Source organism: Cyprinus carpio, chromosome B6 (genome assembly GCF_018340385.1).
Source record: "Cyprinus carpio isolate SPL01 chromosome B6, ASM1834038v1, whole genome shotgun sequence".
Classification (NCBI taxonomy): Eukaryota; Metazoa; Chordata; class Actinopteri; order Cypriniformes; family Cyprinidae; genus Cyprinus; species Cyprinus carpio.
The window spans coordinates 1,627,346-1,652,916 of NC_056602.1; the positions used below are offsets into that span (position 1 = coordinate 1,627,346).

The 25,571-nt window shown below is 38.0% G+C and overlaps 2 protein-coding genes across 6 annotated transcripts in view; both read left to right on the top strand.

The window, feature by feature from the left end:
* Positions 1–25,571, top strand: part of LOC109056731 (E3 ubiquitin-protein ligase TRIM39-like) — an 820,810-nt gene that overhangs the window by 10,563 nt on the left and 784,676 nt on the right. For 2 of the 4 annotated variants that reach the window (XM_042725288.1, XM_042725291.1), the window contains exon 2: positions 17,895–17,978. In XM_042725288.1, coding sequence (XP_042581222.1) covers positions 17,915–17,978 — 64 coding nt within the window. In that variant the 5' untranslated portion in view covers positions 17,895–17,914. Of the gene's footprint in view, positions 1–17,131; positions 17,266–17,733; positions 17,979–25,571 lie in introns of those variants that run through there. The other 2 variants (XM_042725290.1, XM_042725289.1) reach the window with 2 other exon arrangements.
* On the top strand, positions 301–21,252 carry LOC122137614 (E3 ubiquitin-protein ligase TRIM39-like). Of its 2 annotated transcripts, XM_042725316.1 has the most exons (7): positions 301–368; positions 528–623; positions 4,050–4,216; positions 4,311–4,449; positions 4,552–4,578; positions 4,736–4,815; positions 20,738–21,252. In XM_042725316.1, exons 3-7 carry the CDS (start codon positions 4,157–4,159, stop codon positions 21,203–21,205), a joined length of 774 nt encoding a protein of 257 aa, XP_042581250.1. In that variant the 5' UTR covers positions 301–368; positions 528–623; positions 4,050–4,156; the 3' UTR covers positions 21,206–21,252. The 2 variants fall into 2 exon arrangements, with proteins under 2 accessions (XP_042581250.1, XP_042581251.1); XM_042725317.1 differs by lacking the exon at positions 4,736–4,815 and having other exon boundaries at positions 20,658–21,252.

The window sequence follows — 25,571 nt, forward strand, 5'->3', positions numbered from 1 at the left end:
TCTCAAGATTAATACCACACTCCGAGAGCTCGTAGATCACTATGAGAAGAAAAGTCCTTAGAAAACAACTGAAGTTCTGTGTGACATCTGTGAGGAAAGAAAGCTTAAAGCCCTGAAGTCGTGTCTGGTGTGTCAGAGCTCTTACTGTGAAACTCACCTGAAGCCTCATTTGAGAGTGACACGTATGAAGAAACACAAACTGATGGATCCTGTGAGTAATCTGGAGGACTATATATGTCAGAAACATGAGAGACCTCTGGATCTGTTCTGTAGAGATGATCAGACATGTGTGTGTTCAATCTGCTCTGTGAAAGAGCAACAAGAACCACAACACTGTTCCTATAGAAGAGGAGAGTCAAGAGAAGAAGGTAGAAGTTACTGTCAAAACTGCTTTTAAAAAGCTTACATCATTAAGATTCAAATTTTTAATTACATCTTGTGAAAAAAAAAAAATTAAACATATCAATTTCCTCAGAAGACAATAAATCTCTGTTATGCCAAATGTGTCTGTGTTGTTCTGTCTATAGACTGAACTGATGAAGACACAGAAAGACGTGCAGCTGATGATCCAGAACAGAATCAAGAAGATTCAAGACATCCAACACTCAGCAGAAGTCAGAAAAGTGAGTTCAGTTAATTAAAAGTAAATGTTATACATCATTTAGTCACATCTTTACGAGTGTCCTGATATACAGTCCAGACTTTTCACTGTGTCACTCAGCTTGTCTGTGCTTTGTAGCAAATTATCTCAAAAGGGAAATATGTATAATTAATTATAATGGCTTTCAGAATGAACTGTAGCAGAATTATTTTTACAATTATTTAGTTTGTTCTTCCACCGAGCTGACAGTATTATAATTTATCAGCTCTAGGAAAGGTTCTCTTCCCTGACCAAGAATAGCTTTCCTACTGTACACAGTACTAGCAGTAACTTACTGTAGCATGTAGCAAGATCAACGCTCAAACTGTGAGCAGCAAACACAATAATAAACAATACTATGGCTAACATACTACTAAACTAAGCAAAACACATACATACACAATGAGGAGAAGTAAGGAAAGAGAGAGAGAAGAACAAAGACTGGCAGTGTTTAAAATCAGTGATCCAGATGTGTGTAGAGAATGAAGATTCTTCATGAGTTCATTTGGTGAGCTTGAAGCTCTCATCAGTTCTTTCCAAAGATCCACAGATCCAAGGTCCATGGAGAATTGACAAAGTTACTTGAAGATAAAACTGCCGGAAGATCAGACTCAATCAGGATGAATCTCAGTTCATCATTGAATTCAGTGATGTCATCATTCAGCCCAGTTTAAATAGTATCTTTGCAATCATTTGCAATCAAGTCAATGATATCGCTGTAAATGAAGCTTCCCCAACTAATAAGCAAGCCATAGGCGACAGCGGCAAGGAACCAAAACTTCATCGGTGACAGAATGGAGAAAAAAACCTTGGGAGAAACCAGGCTCAGTCGGGGGGCCAGTTCTCCTCTGACCAGATGAAAAACCAGCAGTTCAATTCCAGGCTGCAGCAAAGTCAGATTGTGCAGAAGAATCATCTGTTTCCTGTGGTCTTGTCCCGGTGGTCATCTGAGACAATGTCTTTACAGGGGATCTGTCTCTGGGGCTCTAGTTGTCCTGGTCTCCGCTGTCTTTCAGGGCTGTAGAGGTCCTCACTAGGTGGTGATCCACCATCTGGGCTGTATACGCACTGGATCCGGGTGACTGCAGTGACCCTCTGACCTGGATACAGACTGGATCTGGTGGCTACGGTGACCTCAGAATAAGAGAAAAACAAAAAAATATTAGATTACATTCCACTAACCAAACAACAAATAAATCACATCCTATGTTAAGTGAACCCTTCCCCGTTCCACCTATGCAAACTAAAAATAAAAAACCTTTAACGGATTTGGATATTAGAAGCGTATTAGTGTGTTATGTGTAAGCCAGTTAAAGAGATAGGTCTGCAAGAGTGTGTCTGCCTCCCGAACAATGTTAGGTAGGTTATTCCAGAGTTTAGATGCTAAATAGGAGAAGGATCTGCCGCCCGCAGTTGATTTTGATATTCTAGGTATGATCAAATTGCCAGAGTTTTGAGAACACAGCGGACATGGAGGACTATAATGTAACAAGAGCTCGTTCAAATACTGAGGTGACTAAACCATTCAGGGGCTTTATAAGTAATTAGCAAGATTTTAAAATCTATACAATGTTTGATAGGGAGCCAGTGCAGTGTTGACAGAACCGGGTTTAATATGGTCATACTTCCTGGTTCTAGTAAGAACTCTAACTGCTGCATTTTGGAATAGCTGGAGTTTGTTTATTAAGCGTGCAGAAAAACCACCCAATAAAGCATTACAATAATCTAACCTTGAGGTCATAAACGCATGGATTAACATTTCTGCATTTGACATTGAGAGCATAGGCCGTAATTTAGATATATTTATGAGATGGAAAAATGCAGTTTTACAAATGCTAGAAACGTGGCTTTCTAAGGAAAGATTGCCATCAAATAGCACACCTAGGTTCCTAACTGATGATAAATTGACAGAGCAACTATCAAGTCTTAGACAGTGTTCTAGGTTATCACAAGCAGAGTTTTTAGGTCCTATAATTAACGCCTCTGTTTTTTTTCAGAATTTAGCAGTAAGAAATTACTCGTCATCCAGTTTTTTATATCGACTATGCATTCCGTTAGTTTATTGGTATGTTTAGCCGGGCCACGAAGAAATATAGAGCTGAGTATCATCAGCATAACAGTGAAAGCTTACACCGTGTTTCTTGATGATATCTCCCTTCAGGGGTAAAATGTAAAGCGTGAAGAGTAACGGCCCTAGTACTGAGCCTTGAGGTACTCCATACTGCACTTGTGATCGATATGATACCTCTTCATTTACTGCTACAAATTGATGGCAGTCATATAAGTACTATTTAAACCATGCTAATGCACTTCCATTAATGCCAACAAAGTTTTATAGTCTATGCAAAAGAATGTTGTGGTCAATAGTGTCGAATGCAGAACTAAGATCCAATAGCACTAATAGAGAGATACAACCAAGATCAGATGATAAGAGCAGGTCATTTGTAAGGAGAGCAGTCTCAGTACTATGATATGGTCTAAATCCTGACTGGAAATCCTCAGAGATACCATTTTTTTCTAAGAAGGAATTTAATTATGAGGATTCTACCTTTTCTAGTATCTTGGACAGAAAAGGGAGATTTGAGATCGGTCTATAATTAACTAGTTCTTTGGGGTCATGTTTTTTTGATGAGAGGCTTAATAACAGCCAGTGTAGTAAAAAGAGTAAGATGCAACATACTACACCCTATTATAAATATACACCCCATTCAAAGCATACAACAATAAAATAACCAAAACCCACAACAAAACTGACCAAACAAATAAATATAGTAAATAGTAGGATAAAAACGACAAATTATTTCCATGTTTTTGTCACAAAATTAAGTTTTATTACAGTATGTATGGAGAGCAGAGGTGTGGCACGTGCCAACTCAGATTTTTGAGCCAAGTTGATTTTGAATGCAGTTTCCAAAAGACAAAAAAAAATTGTTTTTATTATGTTTGATACGATCACACCAGCGTGATTAGATCGTTTAGTGCGGCACATCACCCCCTGGCTGCTAAATTCAAATCTGCATTCGCTGGCTGGCGCTGAGCCAGAGACAGGCGCGTTTTTAGATTGCTGCGCATTAAAACCAATCACACACGATTCTGTTGAGATTATTAATGCAATGGCCAATCAGAGGCATTCAGATGAGACATCACTGAAACACTGGGGTTTTGTTCACTGCGTGCGCGCTGACTGAATTCTACTCTCTGGCCAATTCTCTATTTAGATACAACAAAGTGCAGATACGATGTAAGAGATTAATTTCACATTATAAACAGCTTCAATGATTTTAATGGGAGTTTTTGAGAGTGCTTGAACTCTGGCTCTGCACCTATCACATTGAGGTGATATGAAGTTTATACTTCAGCTGAGGGATTTTGAAACCCCCTTAATAGTGACAAAAAAAATTTTCCTTAGAGATTTTATACTAGACTGCTGGAGATGATGGGGGGAGCAGCAGAAAGCAGCAAAGAAACAGGAGAAAGCTGATTGAAGAGCTGGAGCAGGAGATCACTGAGCTAAAGATGAGAAACACTGAGCTGGAGCAGCTCTCACACACTGAAGATCACCTCCACCTCCTACAGGTCAGTCAACATGATCTCTCTGATCAATGATAATGCAGGATATGACACCATAACACTCCCCACGCTGAAGGATTTCTCCTCTCTCCTGCTGTAGATTCACTCATCCCTGTGCAGCCCTAGAAACACCAGGAACTGGCCTGAGATCAGTATGAAGACTCATGAGAGTCTGGAGACTCTGAGGAGAGATCTGACTCAACTGAAGGACACTATAGATGAGAAACTCACACAAACTGGTACATCAATACACACACTGATCAGATAGAAACATGATGTAATCAATTCTTTAAATATAAGCTTCAGATCTGATGATGTTTTCTTGTGATGTGTCTCTACAGAGCTGAAGTGGATGCAGCAGTATGCAGGTACAGTGTGCTGTCTGCACTACACTAGTTTACCATTCATACACTCACTGCTTCATTACTGCACTACAATCTGATTAAAAACTGGATTAAATATTGAAAACATCAGCACAGAATCAGTGTATTGTGAAGTTGTGATAAAAATTCTGTGTTTTCTCAGTGGATGTGACTCTGGATCCTGATACAGCTCAACCTAAACTCATTCTGTCTGATGATGGAAAACAAGTGAGATGTGGAGACATTAGACAGAAAAACCAGAGAGATTTGATTACTGTACCTGTGTTTTGGGAAAGGAGGGATTCTCCTCAGGGAGATTTTATTTTGAGGTGCAGGTGAAGGGAAAGACTGAATGGGATTTAGGAGTGGCCAGAGAATCCATTAACAGGAAGGGAAAGATCACACTGAGACCCAGTGATGGATACCGCAGTGGGTCGCTGAGGAATGGAGATGAATATAAAGCCTTTGCTGGTCCTCCTGTCTCTCTGTCTCTGAGAGTGAAGCCGCAGTGGGTCGGTGTGTTTGTGGATTATGAGGAGGGTCTGGTCTCCTTTTATGATGTGGAGTCCAGCTCTCATATCTACTCTTTCACTGCTCGGTCTTTCACACACTTGCTGTGTCCAGTTCAAAGGCTTCATCCTCCAAAGGACTAGGACTTTAAAAGCCGCTTCGAAGGTTGGTGGTGCGGTTAGCTGTGGGATCGTCTGCCTGAGGCGCTGCCATGGTGGTGCTTTTGTTAGCTCTGGGATCGTCTGCCTGAGGCGCTGCCGTGGTGGTGCTTTTGTTAGCTCTGGGATCGTCTGCCTGAGGCGCTGCCGTGGTGGTGCTTTTGTAAGCTCTGGGATCGTCTGCCTGAGGCACTGCCGTGGTGGTGCTTTTGTTAGCTCTGGGATCGTCTGCCTGAGGCGCTGCCGTGGTGGTGTGGTTAGCTGCAGGCTCGTCTGCCTGAGGTGCTGGCGTGTTGGTGCGGTTAGCTGCAGGCTCATCCGCCTGAGGCGCCGCCGTGGTGGTGCTGTTGTTAGCTGCAGGCTCGTCCACCTGAGGCGCTGCCGTAGCTGTGGTAACCTGCAGGCTCGTCCCCACCTGATGCCCCGCCGTGGTGGTGCTGTTGTTAGCTGCAGGCTCGTCCACCTGAGGTGCCGCCATGGTGGTGCTTTTGTTAGCTGCAGGCTCGTCCACCTGAGGTGCCGCCGTGGTGGTGCTGTTGTTAGCTGCAGGCTCGTCCACCTGAGGTGCCGCCGTGGTGGTGCTGTTGTTAGCTGCAGGCTCGTCCACCTGAGGTGCCGCCGTGGTGGTGCTGTTGTTAGCTGCAGGCTCGTCCACCTGAGGTGCCGCCGTGGTGGTGCTGTTGTTAGCTGCAGGCTCGTCCACCTGAGGTGCCGCCGTGGTGGTGCTGTTGTTAGCTGCAGGCTCGTCCACCTGAGGTGCCGCCGTGGTGGTGCTGTTGTTAGTGTGGGATCATCCGCCTGAGGCGCCTGCCGTGGTGGTGCGGTTAGCTGGGGGCTCGTACACCTGATCTAGCCTGAATGATTAAGCTTTTAATAATGCTATTTGAGCAAAAGTAACAACATTTATAACACAGTTGTTGTCAGATTTCTTTGGTGATTTCAAATATGAAATTTAATCATAAGCTTAGTAAACAGTTTTGGAGAATTTGATGTTTCCCCATACAAAGAGATAGGAGTTGCTCTTGCATGCCTAAGAGGTGTTTTCAAAGATGGCCGCCAAGTGACATGACTTGTCTTAAAAGGACTTTGCATGAGGGACAGTGAATGGGCGTCTAGAATTTAGAAGTAGCTATAGATAATTACTAGAAAACATGGAGCCGTATTGCTGATTGTTTGTTTATTTACTTATTAAGCCATACCAGCATATGTGGCTATATTTCATGGCGAAAATCAGTAAATACATAAATCAATCCGTACACATGTCTGTAATATTACCGAGTCAAGGGGGAACTATTTAGAATGTTCAATTTAACCAGCCTGTGTGTCTTTGGGCTGTGAGCAGGGATGCTGTAATCAGCTGAGGGAAGGGTATAGGAATGGATGTTGGGATGAAAGGATGTTTGTGGGTGGAGTTTTATGAGCAAACTGTGAGCATAGAGAAGATAAGAATTTTGGGAGAGATCAGATTAAGCAAGTGCAGGTGGAATTACGTCTTGCCTGCCGCTAGAGGGAGCTGCTGTCTGATGCTTTGGAGGAGAATTCTCTGTCCGTCACGTGTCACGGAGAGTGACTCCTTAGGAGCTGCCGGAAGTGCTGAGGACTCAAAGTTTGTAATGACAGAAGTTTATTGATACTGAATATAGTTGAAATAACTGTTTGTTATCTGCATGATTGAATTGGATACCTTGGATTTAACTGCGTGTTGAAGGAAATCTGTGGTTCTGTTGTCCTGAGCTCTGGATTCTGAAAGATGTGCAATGGGAGTGCTGAGGAAGCACCGGAGAAGCGGCTCGCGAGGAGAGCGAAAATTCCATTTCTGCATCCACCACGCAAACGAGGATGGCGATCTCAGCCCGCGGATCCCCCCTGACGGAGAGGGTGGATACCGGGAACAGCTCAGAGTCCTCCCGAGATGAGCCTGGGAGTAGACACTCGTGGCCCGGAATGTGTGCGACGACGAACGCAACTGCTCGGAAAGAGACTGTGATCGGGATGATGAGAGGTGATCCTCAAGTGTCGCTAGTGACATTGAATCAAACAGAGCACCGTCCAGGCCAGGTGAGTCCATCTGTCCTTCGAGAGAATGAGACTAGCAGTATGGTATGAGGCGGCCCGATATATATGGAGGTTTCAGGAAGTCAGGTGATTGTTTGGGAAGTTCACAAAATGAACAAAAACAAAAAAACAAAACAATCCTCTAACACTAAAACACTAATTTTCTTTATTACCTTAATAAATACATCAAAATTAAGTGTTTTTCTTTATTAACTACCAACAAATATAATTATCTACAGTCCTGCTACAGACATGTAAGCATATAATAATGCTAACAGAAGTCATTGTGAGCGAATGCCAGCCTCTACTGGAGACCTCTGGAAATGAATGCTTCTTTTCTACAGTACTGTAATAGATGTGCTGAGTGACAGTTACGTTAAACCACACACCCATTGGTTTGTATGTGAGTGGCCAGTATGTGCAGGAGTTTTTTAGTAAATAAGTTCCTCTTCCCAAATCCACCTCCTATCAAAATATTACAGCAGCGATGAGGATTAAAAGTACATAAAGACGCTGTTAGTGACTGAGCTGAGAAACACTGCGTTGCACTTGTCTTAAAAGAAAAAGTAACAAGGCATGAGTGAAAAGCCGTTAACATCATAGTTAACCCCTTACGGAACAAAAATATGATGCAATATATTACATAATGTATAGTGCCTATATTTTTCAATATACAGCGATATATGCATTGACAATAAAAAAAATTACAATGTTATCATTAACTGTTAACTGTTTTTTTCATTTGAGAATTTTATATATTATATATTATAAGCTCAAGCTAACATGCTGCAATTACAATGCAAAACCCCTGAGTTCTCAACTTCCTTGAAAAAAAAAAAAAAAAGTGTCTGAAAAGCGATGCATCGACCACCACTTCCACAAGCAAATGAACAGAAACTAGTCATAGTCACACAGAGCTGTGAAGATGGCAAGTGTTGTGAGATACAGTTTTCTATTGATCAGTATCTGTTTAAGAAGCACTTCGTGGGCAGACTCAATGCTGCAAGGTATGAATATGTATATGCATATTTTGCTTTCCATTTCATCTTTTAAAAATGTTACTTTCATGGAGGCTGGATCCCTGTAATAGAAAATGTTATATAGAAATGTTGCATTAGTAAAAAAAAAAAAAAAAGACAATTAAGCACACTCATGTAAATGAAAGGCTATAAAAATACTTTATTTGTATGTTTTCACGTCCGTACATTTTGCTACAAAAATTATTTCAGATGCACAATAGCCTGAAAATTCATCAGTGCATTTAAGTGTTGAAGATCTCATTAGCTGTTTTTTTTTCAAACACAGTTACATCTTTAATTGGAGCTGTTGGGAATAATATCATCATCCATTGTGCTGCTGATAAAACCCCTCAAGATGGGGTGTACCTGTACAAACAAGCAGGAGCAAGTAAAAATAAGCAGGAAGTCTTCTACTATTACAAAGATGGGACTTTTAGACCAAAATCAAAATGGTGTAGAGACAAAGTAATAGTAAATGGAACATTTCCCAACTTTAATGTCATCGTCTTGAATGTAAAAGCCACAGACATTGGGTTGTACTGGTGTGAATTTAATTTGAAAGACAAAAAATCAGTTGGCACAGTCACATGGTTATGGATAGGTAAGTGTGTCTTACACTTCATGTAAAAAACATTATTATCAAACATGATGAGTTTTATTGTTGTCTATATGTATGTAAAACATGTAGTTTTGTATTTAGTATGTAAACTATGTTAATGGGAAACCTATTCAGATGCAGAGATTGAGAAGTACAGTAATTTTTCTAATTAATATTGAATGAAAAACAGCACAGATGATAGCTCTAATTCGCTGGCCTTCATTTTCTATTCTATCATAGAAGAATCAGTAGAGAAAGTGTGCTCAGGAGATATTCATCATCATGTGAAGATCTTTCTCATTGTGTGTGCTGTCATGCTGCTGCTGCTGCTGTGTATCACTGGTTTCATCTTTGTGATTCTGAAGGTAAGCACACATACACACACAAAAATCAGTATTGAAAAGCACAAATCAAAAATAAAAACTACACTTATTAGCAACATTATGCATCTATCTGAAATGTATTACAGAGCTGTTATGTGTAAACATGCAATGTGCAAATGGTAGCCGCTTTCAATAGTTTTGTCAAAGCTTTACATGTAAAATTAGTTATGGCATGTTTACAGACCACTGGAGACTTTTGAAATGGTGCTCAAAAGTCAAGTGGGCCTGCAGTTTGTTCTCAAACTATTAATTGTTTTTTGACATTAAGCAAAAAGTGCAAATAAATATATGAACTACTGATAATAGAAAATGACATGAGCCTTTAGTTAATTTTTGGCTTCCTGAATCCTGGAGTGAAAAATAAATGCATTTGTTGCATCTTGTTGAGAATATATCAACATTACACACTCAGAAAATCTTACCCTCACACTGACCAAGATGCACAAAGTCTTTTAATAGCCGAACCACTTAATAGTTAACATAATCAACAGCTAAAGCCCACTAATGGCTCACATTCTATAGCCACAAGATTTATATAGGTTTTCATTTGAGAAACAGAAGTCATAGAGCTCAAAAAATCAGCAACCCATCGAATAACAACCCATTTTTTTTTAACATTTTGTTTTTTTTTTTTTTTGTTTTTTTACATCAAAAATAGCTGTTGCAGTTTGTCTGCTGGTCAGTGACAGATTTCTCAGTATGCGCCGCTAGCAGTCATACACCACAAGCAAGATTCTTGTGAACAAGCTTGACAAGTGCCCCGTTCCTCTGTCTCTCTTCCAAATAAAATGTTATTTTGATCTTCTCACTGGCTCTAAACCTTGTTCCTGGTGTCCCTAGAATCACTCCCCATTTAACCCCCTTTACTGCACCCCTGGAACAGTGTTTACTCAGTCATTTTGGAAGCTGAAGAATATCTGTCACTTCTTTTTGTCATCCTCAGGTGAAGGGGTGTTGGAGGATCAAGAAATGCAGACCATCAAATCCACCCTCAGACTCAGTTTTATGAAGAGATGAAACGGATTAATTTAGACGGCCAGCCCCAGTGTACGGACGCTCATCAACCCTGACTATCAATCCATTATGTTACTCTACTAAATATCTGTGATATAAAGTGTATCTCTCTATTTGGATTGGCAAAGCTTTCAAATGATTTATTGCTTCATATTTGAGTTTCTCATTTTCATTTTTTTCTTATCCTTCTTTCAGTTCAGAGAGAGAGAAACATAAGCTACCTGATCTACTGATGAAAACATAACTGTGGGAACTTTTTCAAAACACATAAAATACGTACCAATAAGTACATACCACTGCAGTTTCTAACAGAAATGAACACTAGAAGCAGTAAAACAGCGAGCACTTGTAATCGTCTTCATACACAGTTATGATTACAGCTCCACATCTTTCACTATGGTTATATTTAAGATGCTGTAGATCAGGACCAACTTAATAGTTTCAGTGTAAAGAATAAAAAAAAGATGCAGCAGTTTTAAGAGATATTGTCAGCTGATGGACAACAGAAATATCAAAGAGCTCATTTGTGGTCTGGTGTGCACATGCCTTCGAGCTACTTTCAGTCTGACAAATAGTCCAACCGTGAACTGACTGATAGAATTAAAGTACAGAATCATATTTCACGCCTCTGTTCATAATAAAGGCAATCAAAGTTATTTTGTCTCATTGCAAATTTTAAACTAAACATTGCAAAAATAGTAGGCTACTTGTTTACACAGTTTGTATTTGACTCTCTGATGTACATTTCTAAACTTGGTCACCACTCTTAACCAAACATCTTCCTTTGCAGTTGTGGTCATGTCTTCCTTTCTATAACCTTAGAATGCATTAAAACAAGCCACACTGACATGTTTCTAAGCGCTGACTAACTATGATGAAGTTTAAAAAGTATTCTGTGTGTGCAGATGAGGCTTTTATTAAAAGAGCATATATTACATAACATGCATTACTTATCATCCAGCTTGGTTGCATTTTTAATGTATTTTATTGTTTTTAATGTAATGTTTATATGTATTTGATTTAGTATATTTTGCCTCTGACAAGAGTGTCTCTTGTCTTTGTGTTGTGCAAAATAACATTGAAAAATAAAAAGTGACAAAACATTTAATTAAATAACTGTCCAAATTATTTTAAGCCACTTTAGGTGGATTTCTTATACACCAGTGTTTCACAGTAATACACAGTATATTACCAAATTATTTAAAAAATTCTCAGAATTACATTACAAAGCACTAACTGTTGTGAATCAAACTGTACAAAACTGAGTAATTTTACTCTGCATAAAGAGAAAAGTTATTTACGTCATATATTTATAGATCTCTTAACATATAAAATAAACAGTAACACTTACAGCAAGGTTCCAGTTGTTTAATTATATTTAATATATTAACTAACAATGAGAAATAATTTGTTACAGTAATTGAGTATTATGATGGAATAGCTACCTGTCAAAGCCACTAGATGGCAAGCCTGCAACCTTTAGCCAAAAAAGCGTAATTAATCTTCAACAAGGAAAGGAGACCAGAGGCCATTTTTTTTAACGGATGTCACTGAAGGAGAGGCTTCACTGCGCTGAATAAACAGCTTCTTAGAGGAAACAGCTCATCATTTAATGAATTGACAGTCTATGGGCTAATCTTCAACATGTTTTACACTAAACAATACATTTGGATTGAACTATTTTTAGAGTTTACACTGAAAAAATGCTGTTTTAAAAGAGAAGTCACTGACTTTTTGTGACAGGAGGGATTCAGCTCACGGCATTCTCATTCATTCCTATGGGATCCGTAAACAGCGACTGAGTGTCGCACAACTCTGACTGAAATTCAATGATGTCAAGGCTGTAATGTGATTGGTTATTAAAGCACATGTGATCCAGGTTGACCGTTACACTTTCTCCAATAGCAAGTAATACAGACTCTCTCATCTCCTGATAGTAAGACAATCTCTGTACCTGTCCAGGGTTTGTCCCTATCTTCAGCCCAAGACATGCTTGTAGCCTCAAGTACTCCATTGCATTGAAAAAGGATGAACTTGGATCTTAAAAAAAGGAGATCTATAATTTAAAACAGGCAGACAGTGACATTTCTGTAAACCAAGATCTATTTAGATACCTACATTTACACTAATAGTCTATTATTTGAAGGAAATAAAGGACAATGTTCAGATTAATCAGCTTATACAAATTATTATACAAACATACAAGAAAGGTATCAACAGGACAATATCCAGTTTATATAAAGAGATAAATAACTCTGTAAGATCTAAAACAAACGATGTAAGATCAAAATGGAAAAAAAAAAGAAGTAGGCATCACCTTGACTCGAGATCAATGGGCTAAAATATGTACTATCCCACATACCTCAGTTAGGTCAAGAGTTTGGTTGGAAATAATTAACTCTATTTTTTATCTGACAAGGTTAAAATCGAAGACAGATATCTGTTTAAGATATTTAAGCTAACAAGTAAAAAGGCAGTTAACTGGAAAGGGTACAAAGAGGTTCTTCCCACAAGAGAAGAATGGTTTTAAATAGTAGCAGAGATCATATAAAAGGAAAGACTCACGAATATATTTAGACTGCAAAAACAATTGTTTAAGAAATAAATGGAGTAAATGGTCAGCCTTCTCCTCTGTAGAATAGTCAGAATGCTAATGTGCCGTAACTTACGAAAAATAACTGCCATTGTGACCCATTCGGTCTGCAGAGAGTGATACTAGTTTTAACTATAACTTGGCAAATGACCATGGAGTAAAAACGCTTTGCGTCGGGTGTTTTTTTTTTTTTTTTTGCCTTCACATCGTGCATTTAAAATTCTTTAATGCATGGCAAGCTGTTGATTATCCCTTTCATATCATAATATACATATATATATATATATGTAATTCAGCAATTTCTCTAAAAAATCCTATCATTACTGGTGTGCAATGAATTCTGGGGTAGGCGAAAAGTGACCATCTGTTGCATCTTTCATTCCCTGTGAAATGAAGAGCGCAAAGGAGCCTGCGAATTGGGACAGCCTTCGTTGCACCGCAGTGATGCAGTCGCCCTTCAAATAAAACCCTTCGGAGGATTCCGCCTTTGAATTGGGACGCAGCTACTGCACCAATGCTTTTATGGAAATAACAATACCACATGAATGATGACATTTTGCAAATTCCAAACGAAAATGAGCGCGAATTCCAGATGAAAGTGAGTGTCCCTATGCCCTACTCCTTTCGAAGGGCAGATCATGAAGTGTGTTATTGTGTATTTGGTGTAACAGAATATGTTGACATGCTTTAATGTTCAAAAAACATATTATTTTTCAAATACTGTATTGTAGGACCTCTTTTTCTGCCATATGCACATAAACTGACAGTCACCACTGATAAGCTACTACTAAATATTGTAGAAACTTAATTTTCTGTAAAGTTGCTTTGCAATGATTTGTATCATGAAAAGCGCTATAAAAACTTGAACTTAATATGCCCCGCCTCTCTCAAACGCATCGTTTTCTTCAAAGTCCCTCCTTCTGACAAACGCAGTCTGCTCTGATTGGCCAACTGACCCAGTGCATTGTGATTGGCCAAACACCGCAAGCACTCGTCCGAAATGTAACGCCCCTTTTCATGATCGCGAGTGTCTTCTTTCAAAATAAATGTAAAGACAGTTAATAATGTCCATAGTTTTACCATCAGTTCAAGCCCGAAAGAGTAACAGAGTCAGAGACAGACACAGTGATGAAGCTCCTATGTGTTTGCAGTACACAAGCCACGGGTGGTTAAGACAGCTGACTCCACTGTGTGACCCTGTCTCTCTCTCTCTCTCTCTCTCTCACACACACACACACTCACACACACACACACCAAATAAAGTGTTTTTGCTTTCTCCTATATACACACAGCATCTCTCTGACACAGCTACTTCAACACTAACTGTGTTAGTGAAACCACACCTTCTTTCTTTGCGTGAACATTTGGGCGACATTTACGCAAATATTTCCACACGTGACGTGGAGATGTAGGGGTGTGTTTGAATGAGCCGTTTTAGGGGGCGTAGCAGAGTCTTAACTTTGATAAAGAATACCTCTTTGGATTTGAGACTTTAGTCTTTGTAACTTTACAGATCTTCTTCATGCACCAAGAGCTAGTAACACTCCAAAGAGAAAGGAAAAACTGAAATCACATCATATGACCCCTTTAAAATAAAGACTAATTTAATTATTCTACTTACATTTGTATGTGAAGTCGAAATCAACCCCCAACATGTCACAATGTAAACTGACAAGGAGATGGGTGTGGTCCAATGAGTGTCCATGGCAACAAACAAGGGAACAGAGCAGCAGGGAAACATGAGGTGAACAGAGCAGCAATGAAGACACAGAACTACACAATAAGAGTCCATGACCACAAACACAGGAAACACAGACAGGGATCATGACAACACTAGTGTCCAAAAACATGGTATTACCACGGTACAGTCACAAAATGGTTACAGAGATGATGAAGAAGTTAAAGTTCTAAAATAAGATTTTATAATATCAAGAGGTAGATTCAAACATAAGCAGACAAGTAACACGACCATAAGACACAAAACACCTGGGGCCTGTAGCATGAAGCTGGTTTAGCTGGTTAGCAGGTAAGTTTCAGTTTAGTTTGTGCCAACTCTGGGCTGACTCTCTAACCATTAGGCCACATCACAGGCCAATCACACGCCTTGAAACTGTGATTCACTTCTCACGAGACTCTGTGCAATTCACTACCAAAGATTAAAAGATTTTTAAAATATGAAGAATTTAAGCACATTTACACAGCAAGATGAAACGATCTATCCATGAAAGAGGACAACTTGAAAACATCTTGCCATATCAGTGCAACGTTTTGAAGTTAGTTTATATAGTATAATATACATAGGCATTAAAAACTAAAATCTAAGCTCATATGTAATCATGTTTAAAGCTATTGTATTGTATTGCATATTACTTTATATATTTATATTAATTTAAAATAAATTCTTAATTATTAAAATAAAAACTAAACTGGTTTGTGTAATGGATTAATTGTACAATAATTATATAAATATAGAATATTTATAATAATCATCTCTAAAAGTCAGATGATTTTATTGTTAAAAATGATTTACTATGTAGTGCCCTTTATTTTGGAGCAAGATAAACTGGCGGGAGTGGCTTGTGTCAGAGATTTGTCACTTTGCTGGAAGCTGATTGGTCAAATGTTGGTTTGAGATCTAAACCAGAACATAACCTGCCCTGGAGCAGGTCAGCTGTGGAGCGTAAGTTACTGTGGTGATGAACACCTCTAAAAGACAAACCACTTTCATGGTACTTAAAACCCAGAGCTGACACAAACTAAACTGACACTTACCTGACTAACCAGCTTCATGCTACAGGCCCCCGGTGTGAACGTATCACATCTGACATATAACACTGATAACAGCAGTAATTGAGAGAGAATGCTGGCCTCTACTGGAGACTATTGGACATAACTGATTCTCATCTACTGTAAATATGTAACACAAACTGAAATATAGAGAGCACTCAAAGTTATTTAATTATTTATAATGTGTGCATTAATGTTTCTGTCTCACTCTGCCTTTATCAAACCGTCTTCAGCTGCAGTTTCAGTGTGACGCATCAAATCCACTGAAGAGGCCAGAGAATATCAGCACAGCTGTGAAGAATCATGAGAAATACTCCTCAAAGTTGTTGTGTGATTTATTGCTCTTCAAATTAATCAAAATAATATGTTCAGAGGTAATTAATAAAATATTTAAGTTAAATACTATTACTTATATACATTGTGCAATATGGAAATTGAAAATATTTAAATTAGACTCAACCAACCATAATGTCCCAGAGGTTCTCAGTTGGATTCAGGTCTGGGGAACATGAGGGTCAGTCAACGCCATCAATGCCTTCATCATCCAGAAACTGTCTGTTCACTCTGCACACATGAGGTCAGGTGTTGTCCTGCTCCACGAGGAACCCAGAGTCCACTGCAGCAGCGTAAGATCTGACAGCAGCTCTGAGGTTTCAGTGCTGGACTGTGAGCACAGGTCAACTACAGGACATCAGGCCCTCATGCCACCCCTCATGGAGTCTGTTTCTGACAGTTTGGTCAGTAACACGCACACAGTCACCTGCTAGAGGTCATCGTGTAGTGCTCTAGCAGTGCTCCTTCTGTTCCTCCTCACACATGGAGAAGATAACAGTCCTGCTGCTGGGTTTTAGCCCTTCTACAGCCCTGTCCAGCTCTCCTCGTGTAATGGTCCATCTCCAGGGATATCCTCTATGTTCTTGAGACTGTGCTGGGAAACACACCAAACCTCCTTACTACAGCACATACTGATGTACCATCCAGAGCTGGACTATCTGTGCAACCTGATTGTGTTACAGATACTGCCCCATGAAACAAGTAGTGAGAAGGACCTTAACAAAACACAAGACTAGATAAATCAGTTACGAAAGACAAGGAGAGAGCAATTATCAGTGGACACCACCTGCAAAACCATTCCCTTTCTGGTTTTGTCTTGCTGTTGCCTCTCCAGAGCATCTGTTGTCACTTTCATTTGCACTAAATTAAAACCAGGTAAGTGTCACCATAAGAATAGAAAAGAATATCCTCAAACATCTGTAAGTTGAGCAGCATTTGACCTGGAAACTCTTCACAAATGTTGCCACAAAAAGGGAGTTTGTAAGTCTGCTGAAATCTCTTCTTCGTGAGCTGATAGAAACATACAAACAGACACACATGAAGCATCACACTGAATACAGGGATGACTGTAAATGTGTGAATACAGGAAGAGCTCTGACATCACTGTAGTTCAGTGAGAGACTCAGAGAAAGATAAACTAACTTGATCAACAACAATATGGACACCTGAAACCATCAAACTCTTTAAACAACAGAATATTGAGTCTTTCAAAGACCCCTGTGAACACATCTGATACTCACAGGTAAGTGATAGAAATATAAGAGAGATTGTCCTGAACTGGTTTCTAATGGCAGTGGTCTGGTTTAGTAGGGTTTATGGCAGACTGGAAGTGAGTTGAACAGAAGCAGGTTTAAGCGTGTCAAATACTCAGATACTTTAGTTGTTTACTGCACTGAAATTATATCAGAATTATATTAACAGTATGTTATTTGTTTGAACAAAGTCTGGTGTTTCTGTCATTTTGTCACATGACATAAAGACAAACAGGTAAGAAACAGGAAGTAAATGATCTTCAGACAAACTGAACACAATCCTGCTTCACTGCAGCTGAAAATCACTTTTACATTACACAAGATGAGAATAACTTATGATCATATAATATATTTTGTGGAAAGATTCATCTAATTTTTGATATTGGAGATATATATGTTTGTTGGAAAATATAGAGCTTGTTTGTACTTTCTTTAAACAGCAGGTGAAAGAAGATTGCTCAGTAAGTTTACGAGTCACTCACTTTGTTTCAAACAAATGATTGTGTTTCCATCACTATCAATTCTCACACTTTAACCAGTTTAATATAAATATTGATTTAGCTGTCATGGTCTAATTTGGTCAAGTCTAAATAAAGGAAAACTATATATTTTTTAAAAGGATTTAAGAGGGAAAGAAGAATGGCAGAATCTTCACTAACAGCAAGAAAAACCAGCAGACGGAGTATCAACAGTTTACCTCCATGTAAGTCAATAATTAAGAAGAACACTTTGACTTTTCTTTTATAATATTGAATATGTACAGTTCAGGAATATAAAGCTGTTCAAATAATTTCAGCTTAACAAGAATAATTATTGTACATATTTTTATTTATTTATTTATTTGTTTAGGTAAGTGGTTATGTAATGAGCTTCACATTTAGGTTCTGATCAGCTTCTCTGGGTTCATTTTACAGTAATAACCAGCTGACTGTACATGACCTCTTTATATTTGAGTTTCTTAAAAGTCAGCACTCTTTGTCTCTAAACACTCTTTACACTCAACCAGCTTCATGAGGTGCATCATGGGATTCTTCATAAACCACAACACTGTTCCTATAGAAGAGGAGAGTCAAGAGAAGAAGGTAGACGTTATTGTACTTTTAAAAGACTAATATCATGAGGAATCAGATTTTATTTCATGTTGTCAAATAAAAGCTCATTATGAAAACATATTGTGAGTTTAATCTTTGTTATGATAACTGTGTCTGTGTTGTTCTTTCTATAGAATAAACTGATGAAGACACAGAAAGACGTGCAGCTGATGATCCAGAACAGAATCAAGAAGATTCAAGACATCAAACACTCAGCAGAAGTCAGAAAAGTGAGTTAAAAATAATGAAATAATAAAATACATTTAAATATTATTTATCATTTTGTTGCATTAGTATAGTTGGGTGGCTGTGTTTTATTCTGAAGGGCTCATCACTATGCCCTAATCACTTTTAAGGGTTTGCAAAATTATTGTCATAGATGTGGGAGGATAATTCATACATGCACCATGTTTTTTGAAAAGAAAGACTTCCAGGTTGGATACACCTGTTTATCCCCACATATAGCTTCCTCACTCCTCGTTCCATGCAGTGCAATTAGAGAACTGAAATGTCCTTCAAGATGTCTGACTTTGATCAGATTCATTTTAAAGCAACTAATCATGTAGGATACATTAAATCACCAATAATTCATTTGAGTTTTGAGAAGCACCCTGTGTATTAATGGTATTAGTATTTAATACATTATTGTATTAATATATTAGTATATTAATACACTCTGTCTATTAATGTTGGGGATTTTACAGTGACTCTTCCTGTGGGTTACATTGTGATTCATTGATTTTGATTCATTTGCTCAAAAATTATTAATTTAAAAATAGGAATGAATCACCACTATACAGTTTGTTGGAGCTTTGTTTGATATTCGGGGGTCAGAGCAAATAGAGGAGAGCGGGGCACAACCTAACACTTTTTAACTTTCTCAGTTTGTGTAAATCCACATGGGGTTCAAAGTGTAATTTTTTATCCACATTAATTTCACACTTGTCTAGTACAAATATGTTGCTTCATTTCATAATTACAGTGTATAAGTGTTTCTTTATTTACCTAAAAAAAATAGAAGTGTAATGTGACAACACACAACTTCTAATGTTATCTGATCTAATGAAAAAAATATACAAGACAAACTAAAATATTTTGTCAACAAAAAAAAAAAAAATATTTACTTTTTCAAATAAAACAATTACCTTTTTTAAGAATTAAAAATAATGTAATTCTGGAGTTTGACAATGAACACATTGCAACCATGTTTGGGACGGCCCTGATCACAACACATAGCTATACAGCATAGTTAAAAACAGTGTGGGCAAACAGATGAAGAAACACGTTCAGAAAATCACACTGTTGTTCTGATTATCAACATGACTGTGATTACCTGATCACTTAGTAATGTAAAAGCACACCTCAACATGATTGAAAAACTCATGATTTAAGGAGTCATTCAGTGCAAACGGTGCAGGATGAAGTTTATACTTCAGTTGAGGGATTCTGAAACCCCTTAAAAATACATGAACGTGAAAAACAAAATGTATGAGCAATAGTTACACAGATTCTTGTCTTAGCAGACACTGCTTATAATGTGTTGCCTGTCCTGGTTGACCAGAGAAACACAGAGAAGGAGAAAGCAGCCCATGTCGAGCTCTTCACTGATCTCATCCGCTCCATTGAGAGACATCAGACTGAACTGCTGGAGGTGATGGAGGAGCAGCAGAAAGCAGCAGAGAAACAGGAGCAAGTGCTGATTGAAGAGCTGGAGCAGGAGATCACTGAGCTAAAGATGAGAAACACTGAGCTGGAGCAGCTCTCACACACTGACGATCACCTCCACCTCCTACAGGTCAGTCAACATGATCTCTCTGATCAATGATAATGCAGGATATGACACCATAACACTCCCCATGCTGAAGGATTTCTCCTCTCTCCTGCTGTAGATTCACTCATTCCTACACAGCCCTAGAAACACCAGGAACTGGCCTGAGATCAGTATAAAGACTCATGAGAGTCTGGAGACTCTGAGGAGAGCTAAGAACAAAATAAATGACAAAATAAAACAAAATGGTATCAATACATACATTGATCAGATAGAAACATGATGATGTACTCAATTCTTAAAATATGAGATTAAAATATAAGCTTCAGATCTGCTGATGTGCTGAAGTGGATGCGGCAGTATGCAGGTACAGTGTGCTATCTGCACTACACTAGTTTACATTCATACACTCACTGCTTCATTACTGCACTACAATCTGATTAAACACTGGATTAATTAAAAACATCAGCATCACAGAATAACTGTGTATTGTGAAGTTGAGAATTATATTCTGTTTTCTCAGTGGATGTGACTCTGGATCCTGATACAGCTCAACCTAAACTCATTCTGTCTGATGATGGAAAACAAGTGAGATATGGAGACATTAGACAGAAACTCCCAGACACACCAGAGAGATTTGATACATGTCCAGATGTATTGGGAAAGGAGGGATTCTCCTCAGGGAGATTTTATTTTGAGGTGCAGGTGAAGGGAAAGACTGATTGGGATTTAGGAGTGGCCAGAGAATCCATTAACAGGAAGGGAAAGATCACAGCAAGACCCAGAGATGGATACTGGAATGTGTGGCTGAGGAATGGAGATGAATATCATCCCGGTGAGGATACTCCTGTCTCTCTGTCTCTGAGAGTGAAGCCGCAGCGGGTCGGTGTGTTTGTGGATTATGAGGAGGGTCTGGTCTCCTTTTATGATGTGGAGTCCAGCTCTCATATCTACTCTTTCACTGCTCAGTCTTTCACTGAAAAACTCTATCCATATTTTAGCCCATCCTTAAACTATGGAGTTAAAAACTCAAGCCCACTGATCATCACACCTGTCAGTTATAATAAATGAATTTACTCAATTATCACATGCAAGATTAAAATAATGCATTTTATAATAAAAAAAAAAATCTGCAAACATTATGTGCTGCTATGTTTTATCATTTGCTTTTCAGTTTTTAAAAATCTAAATGATCTTGTTACATATTTTAATGTAAATATATAATATGTAAATATATAAAATATTTTTGTTCAGCTTTTCATAAATATTCTTGCCATTTTTCTATCTGACAAAGTGAAATTGCCTATAAAATCTTAAAAAAAAAAATCTATGATAACCTTAATACATGTCTGTATAATTGAGATGTGCTGTGATCGTTCTGTTATAAGGAGTGAGACAGCAGCACACGATGCACAATAAATATCACATAACATCACAAACGAAGGTCATAACCCTTATAAAACATTTATTTCATATTATTATACACAATATTTTCACATTATTATATAGCTTTTGTTTACCACATGTAAATCTGAAGATAATTAGGACATATTCTTTTCCCTTGCGATGGAAGTCTCTTAAGCGAGAATGATAAGTTTAAAGCTTACAGGCTCGCCTCTTTTTTTTTTTTAAATACGGTTGCTTGTAGGAAAACCTGAGAATCAACTTTGTTTCTTTACATTAATGGTTGCTTTTTTTCCCTGATATATTGTTGTACCGGTGGGCTATATACTGAAAGGCATCATCAGTTGTGAGTGTCGTGTTGCTCTCTCTGTGTCCACTGGGGGTCAGTATACATCAGTTTCATTTCTCTGTTCATGTGTCACTTTGTTGAAATCTATTATTGAATTAATATGTCTCTGCACATGCTTATTCTGAAATTATGCATTCTCATGTCTTCACTCCTGACAACTAGAAATGTCTTCATTTGTGGAAAAAGATATATAAATAATGTTTATTATTATTATTATTATTAGCAGTATATAATAATTATTAGTAGTTGCATTATTAGCAGTATATAATAACATTATTTAGAATCCTACTGAATTCTGTTGTGTTGTGGTTGTTGGAGTGTTGCTATATGGTTGGAGTGATTGCTTTGCCATGTCTCTAACACAAATGGTGCAAGACGACTTACATGGCAAATTTAATGTCAGCATTAAGTAAAAAAAAAAATCCATTAAGTCATTTTTTACTTTAAACCATTGATGCTGGCCAAAATACAACTGACTTTTTCACTGGAGGACACAATATTATCCAGAAGCAACAGTTTACAGTTAAAACATGGATTTCTCTCAGCTTTTGTCTTCTCCAGATGTTAACTGATGGACTGGAGTGCTGTGGATTATTGTGATGTTTTTATCAGCTGTTTGGACTCTCATTCTGACGGCACCCATTCACTGCAGAGCATCCATTGATGAGACACTGATGCAATGACACTGTGATGTAATGACAAACTCATTTACATATTGGTTGGTCTGAGGGTGAGCACATTTTAATTTTGGGGTAAACTATTACTTTAACTAGCAAAAGCAAGTTACTTAATGACATCACCCAACAGGAAGTGACATCATTATGGAGGGAAAACAGCAGCACAAACATCATCAGTAAGTATTATCAATGGATTTGTGAATTCTGGGATGTGTTAGTTGGTTTCTGTTTCTGGAAAAAACATTCATCTTGTTTGATCAAATGACACAAATCAGTTTGATTTAAAATATGTTGATTAATAATATAAAAATTATAACTTCAAGTTGACTTTAGCTCTTAATGAATGTCCTGTTCATTCTGTTGTCAGTTGCGTAAATAATCAAATAAATACTGTTAAAATGTCAGAGTAGTACTCTGAACGTCAGCTTTATGCTTTTGTAGAAATGCTTCCTTTAATTTCAACACATGCATATTCATTTATCAAAATATTGTACTGTACATCAGCTATGAGCCATTTGACATGCTGCCCACAATTCATCAGTTCAAGAGTCAATTTAAGGAAAAGTTGAGTTGAGTCGTCACAGCAGATGATATCAGAAGCTCTCTGAATCAGGAGGTCTCGACCCGTTCTACGTCCAGTCATGAGTTTGATGAATTCAGTCACATCCGTAATGAGGAACTGCAGATGTATTGTGGGATTCTTTATGACTTCTGGGAATGAACACTTTAGAGTATAAACCAGGAATTAATGATCTTTGATCCACACGAGATAAACTTCACCCAGCCAAAACCTGACACAAATTAGCAGTAATTTAATACAGAGCGCCTGTCTGGAACCATAGAAGCACTTTAGACGACTGAAATACGCCGTGTTTGTGTATGCATGTGTTTGTGTGTACAAATAATTGCCGACTGATTGCTCTCAATGGTCTGTCCAGTGAAGACAACAGAAAGACTTACTCCGATCATATCTTCAGTTCCGTCCAGACATTTTCGGGGTTGATGCTTGTTCTGCAGAATTTGGATAGGAAGTACACTAATGTAGCTTAGCATTACTATAGTGTTACCGGATTTTATGCAAAAGTGTCACCACATTATGTTACCACAATGCATTATCTTTTACTTTTCTGCATGCATCCATTATTATGGTTTCTTATATAGTCCACAAACAGAAGCCTGGCAGACATTTGATTGTGGAGCATCCTGGAAAACCCAAGCTGTTAATCACAGTTTGTCGAATAGATGATATTACCTTTCTAAGCAATCAAATGGTAAAACAGGTAAAATATCTCATTGACATGCTGTACATATCACATGAGACAGTAAGAAAACACTACAATAGCCATAGCAATCCATAAAACTACTTTGAACCAGATAGCAACCGCTTACCAATGCCCTGCCATAGCAAATAAAAACTATAGGCAAAGATTTTACACCAGTACAGAAATATATTAAATCCAGCAGTCCAATGAGATGCATGTATACTTAACATATACTGCAAATGCATTAAAAATACAAACTCTGAACCATATGACATCTAACTAAGAGTCACAGCAGCAGCAGCAGCAGCATAAATCAAGTCGTAAAATGTAAAAAAAAAAAGAAAAAACCTTTTTTTCCAAGCTGCAATGCATGATGAGAACTGCACAACATTGTGCAATCTAAAATAGTTTGTTCAGATGACTCAGTTTGGAAATTTGGGACAACATTTAGACACGTTTTAAACAAATACCTGAGTATCTATAAGTTCAACAATACTACTTTTGATAGAAACATGTTTAGAGTATTCTTGTTCAGTTCACACAATATAATAAACCAACTCCTTTTATTAAAAAAAACTCTTTGTTCACGCTACTTTATTTACATTTGTTAAACAACAACTGTTAGAACTTTTACTAGTTTTTTTCACAGTGTCAAATTATATTTATTTCTATAGTGTTTTATACAATACAGATCGTTCAAAGCAGCTTCACATCAATAAACAGGAAAATAAGTGTTAATGTTGTCAAATTCTTCAATTATAAATCAAATTCAAATTCAGCTGTAAAGCATTTCTAGAGAAGACAATAAAGTCATTATCCATCTCAGTTCAGTTCACTGTGTACTCATCCCATAATGTCAGTGCAGTTGAATCAGTACTAAATACTAAATACTAACACCCAAGTGCAAACTATGGAGTTTGTTTAGAAAAAGTGTGAGTTGCACGGCACATTTCTAGTTGTGAGCGTAAAGAGCGTGACGGCTCTCGGTGTGGAGCGGAGCGGAGCTGCTGCTGATTGATGAAGCGGGAGCTGTTAGCTGGAGAATGATGTTTGTTGGCTGGCTGTGGTCACATCCATCTGTGCATAATTCATCTGGAGGCATTCCAGGTTTTTTACAATGATGCACTTAAACCTGTTAAGCTCCAAATCCCAAATCCAGGACACCCAATAGCTCAGAGAGTCCGTCTGATACCTCACACTCCACTGTCACAGCACTCCTCTCTCACTCCACACGAGTCAATACTGCGGCGCCACTCGGACAGACCTCCATCACTCATGATCTGTCCGTCTTCTGCCATGTGTGTGGAACATTAGACACTTTTTCCTGTGTGGACCGTCCTTCCGTTCTCATGCTCTGAGCTCAGTTTGGACACACTGTTCTCAGTCAGAGTGACCACATTAACTCCACTGACCTTTTAATCAGAGTTCATAAAACAGACCCATTTACACAGTATAATGGAAGGATCGGATCTCAAGGACTTATACTAGAACTGATATTTGCCCCAGGGTTAGACAAAATTTACAGTTAAAGAATTAAATCTATCTGTCTATCTATCTATCTATCTATCTGTTCATTCAAGATATTCATTCAAAAACTCTAGACGAAACAAGTCTTCATTCATTTCAAATGTTTTTTTATTTTTTTACATAATGAATTCATTTAAAGATATAAATATTTTTAAATAGACTTGTTTATAACATTTTAGACATTTATAAATAGACTCATTAATAACATTAAATAAAAC